Below are 3,398 nucleotides of genomic sequence, written 5' to 3'. Positions count from 1 at the left end.
AAGGTTTGTCTTCAGTCCATCATGACTGATTGGAATACCTAAAATGGGGCTAGAACTTGCCCAGTGAAGGAGGATTCCTACAGAGCCTTTATATTGCCTAAGATCATAAGTGGACTCCTGATCCTCATCCAGAACCTTTTTGAGGTGGGAAACTTCCACTGAAAGGACAAGTCTGGAATGGCTAGAAGAATAGAAGATACTTCTTGAAAGAAAGACCAGCAGGAAAAATAAAAACAAGAACAGTAGTCTGATTGACTACTACAAGAACAAGCAAGTAGTTTGCTTGGGAGCCATCAAGGCAAATGATCAGGTCCCCCTCAAGGCAAAACCCCTTCCAAGACTAATACTCAAGGGGAATACACAAGCAAGCATGTGGTCTTGCTGCTGAGCATGTTCACCGATAAGGGGAACTGGGGGGGAAAACAGCAATGAATTTGTGAGCTAAGTCCAATCAAGTTCAATAAACTCCTGTCAACCTGGGTTAAGACCTGGTCGACCAGCAATATGGCAAGACTTGGGACTCCTGGGCCCAGGGACAGGGACATGATCACAGAGGACTACAGTAGAGAGTGAAGCAACCAGCTGATATGAAGTGAGGGGAAGATGCACAAAAACACCTATACTTGCAGATAGTATCCACTTGACCTGGCTTCAATGGCTGGATGACCCGAACTTGACTGAAGGAAAAAAGAAGAGGAAAAAAAGAGTAATCTGCTACAATTTGATGAACTTAACCTATGCTTGTGGATGTAGTAGCTCAAAAGAGGGAACAAATCTTATAGTGAGGATCATTCCCACCTCCTCGGTACACAGGGTGGACAGGGATGGGTAACTAGGACATTGGCTACCCAAAATGGGGGAGGGGGGGTGCTACAAAGGCAAGAAGTTACTGGCTTACAAGCTTTCAAGAGGGAGCCAGTTAGAGGGCACAGGGGAAGGTAAAATCTTCACTGAGTAGTTTCCAACCTGTCTGGTGGACAGGGCTGGTGAAAGGAGATGGGATTAAGACTCTTGTGGTTCAATAGTGAATAATTTCTATCACTTTGAAATTGTGAGTGTTGCAAATGTAAAGGTAGATGTTTTAACAAAAGTAGGGGAGTGGCTGATCTTGCAGTCCAGGGATGGAGGTCCCTGGGACCATCAAATGAGACGAGCGGAGTGTGGGACCCTATCCAGACAAGAAGTGATGCCAGAGATGGAGGCAGAGACGATGAAGTGGAGAGATGGAGCGGCTGGGGACTCTAGATTCTGGGAGGGAGAGGAGCTGTGTGTTGATGGTCAGGGGGAAAGCTTGCAGTTTTGGCTGTTTCATGATGCATGCTGGAAATTGTAGTCATTGCAATGAAATAAGATAGGATGAATGTAAACCTAATGTTTTCCCATGTAAACGATCACATAATTCACAATAAAAACTTTTTTTAAAAAAAGATATCCAGTAAAAGTCTCCTTCGGAATCCCCATACAGGGATAAATGGATAAATTCTCACAATAAATGGAGAAAAAATGGAAAAGAAAGAAAGAAAGAAAAAGAATCATATACCCAGCAAAGTTGTCAAATACAATGGTGAAATCAAACCATTCCAAGATAAACAGAAATTAAGGGATTTTGTAAAAGCTAAGTTAGTGCTTCAAAACATAGTAAATTCTTTGGATTGAGAACCAACAAGGACAACAACCAGAGACTGACATTTGTGGAAACACCAACTGAAACTCAATCCAGAGATGGAAGAATCCAGAGCAGAATAAAAGATCTGGAAGGTCAGTCTATGATCAGGACAACTACAAAGAGAAAGAAGGGAAAAGTATAGTAACAGAGATCCAGGTGTTGAGTATGTCCAGTAGATTTCAGGATAAAACAGACTGTCTTAAAAAGAGGAAGAAATTAATAGAATACAGGGTGACCTCAAAGAAGCATAATACTTCAAAATATATCAAGAAAAGGAAAATCCTGAAGATTATGAAAAATTAAAATGATGAAGAAATTGACAAGTAAAAGCAGAAATAAATGAACTCAGCATAGGAAGGCATGCAGAACAAAGAAACCAGAAGCAACACACAAAAAATACAAACAGCATAATGACACAAATGAATTCACACTTATGGATAAATACCCTGAATGTCAAGGGATTAAACACACCACTCAACAGACATAGAGTGGCAAAATGGTTAAGAAAACAGGATCCTTCATTGTGCTGTCTACAAGAGACACACCTTACACACAAAGACGAAAAAAAACAGATTAAAAGTTAAAGGATAGAAAAAAAATTACCAAGAAAATAGCAATAAAAATAAGGAGTGGTAATACTAATCTCTGATAAAACAAACAAAACCAGTGTCACAGATAAAGAAGAACATTATTTCATGATGAAAGGGTCAATTGAAAATGAGGACGGAAGCATAATAAAAACTACTCTTCTGAAAAAAGAACCCCCAAACTCATAAGGCAAACCCTAATAGAATTGAAGAGAGATACAGACAAATCTACAATAATAGAGGGAGCTATTAATACACCATTGTCAAAAAAGGACAGGACAAATAGAAAGAAACTCAACAAAGACACAAAGGGACTAAGCAACACAATCAACCAACTTGACATCATAGATTTGTACAGAGTATTCAACTCAACAACAACACAATACACATTCTTTTTCAGTGCACATGGAACATTCTTCAGAAAAGATCATGTGTTAGACTGCAAAGAAAGTCTCCATAAGTTTAAAAACATCAAAGCAGTACACGGACTTGTGGGCACTTGTATGGGAACAGTACAGGCCCTGTAGTACTCAGGGCCTAGATTTCTGGGGTAGAGCTCGTACCAGGAGTGCTGTTCTGAAGGAAAATGCCTGGCTGTATCTGATCTCACCTCTCACTCTCCCCTAGGCTGCTGTTCCTGCTGTCCTGTGGGATGTGCCAAGTGTGCCATGGGCTGCATATGCAAAGGGGCATCAGACAAGTGTAGCTGTTGTGCCTGATGTGGGAGAGCCCCACCCAGACGTGATTAGAGTCACCTGTACAAAATTGGAGTTTTTTTGTGAAGAACCCTGGTCTGTGTGCTACCTCTTTTTCTGTATGAAATATCTGAGTAATAATAAATGGTGTTGGCTTTAAAAAAAAAAAATCAAATTATTGTCTCACATCACACTGCTATAAAATTAGAAATCAACAACATGAAGATCAAGGAAATAAAGTCAAATACATGGAAACTGAATAACACCCTCCTTAGAAGCTACTGAGTAGTAGAACAAATAAGTGAAAATTTAAAATTCCTAAAAAAAATTAAAATGAAGACACAACATACTAAAACCTTTGGGAAACAATAAAAGCAATGCTGAGAGGACAATTTATAGCAATAAATGAACACATACAAAAAGACAAAAGAACCAAAGCCAACATATTAA

The 3,398-nt window shown here is 39.6% G+C and overlaps 1 protein-coding gene across 1 annotated transcript in view; it reads left to right on the top strand.

Moving 5' to 3' along the window:
* LOC102828202 (metallothionein-2-like) overlaps positions 1 to 2,972 on the top strand; it is a 69,180-nt gene extending 66,208 nt beyond the window's left edge. Inside the window, exon 2 of the mRNA XM_006871282.1 lies at positions 2,881 to 2,972. Within this exon, the coding sequence (XP_006871344.1) occupies positions 2,881 to 2,972 (92 nt within the window). The remainder of the gene's footprint in view (positions 1 to 2,880) is intronic.
* The last annotated feature ends 426 nt before the right edge of the window (positions 2,973 to 3,398 follow it).

Source organism: Chrysochloris asiatica, unplaced genomic scaffold, assembly GCF_000296735.1.
Source record: "Chrysochloris asiatica unplaced genomic scaffold, ChrAsi1.0 scaffold00165, whole genome shotgun sequence".
Lineage (NCBI taxonomy): Eukaryota > Metazoa > Chordata > Mammalia > Afrosoricida > Chrysochloridae > Chrysochloris > Chrysochloris asiatica.
The sequence above is the reverse complement of the archived record's forward strand: the minus strand, read 5'-3'. Positions and strand labels throughout refer to the sequence as shown.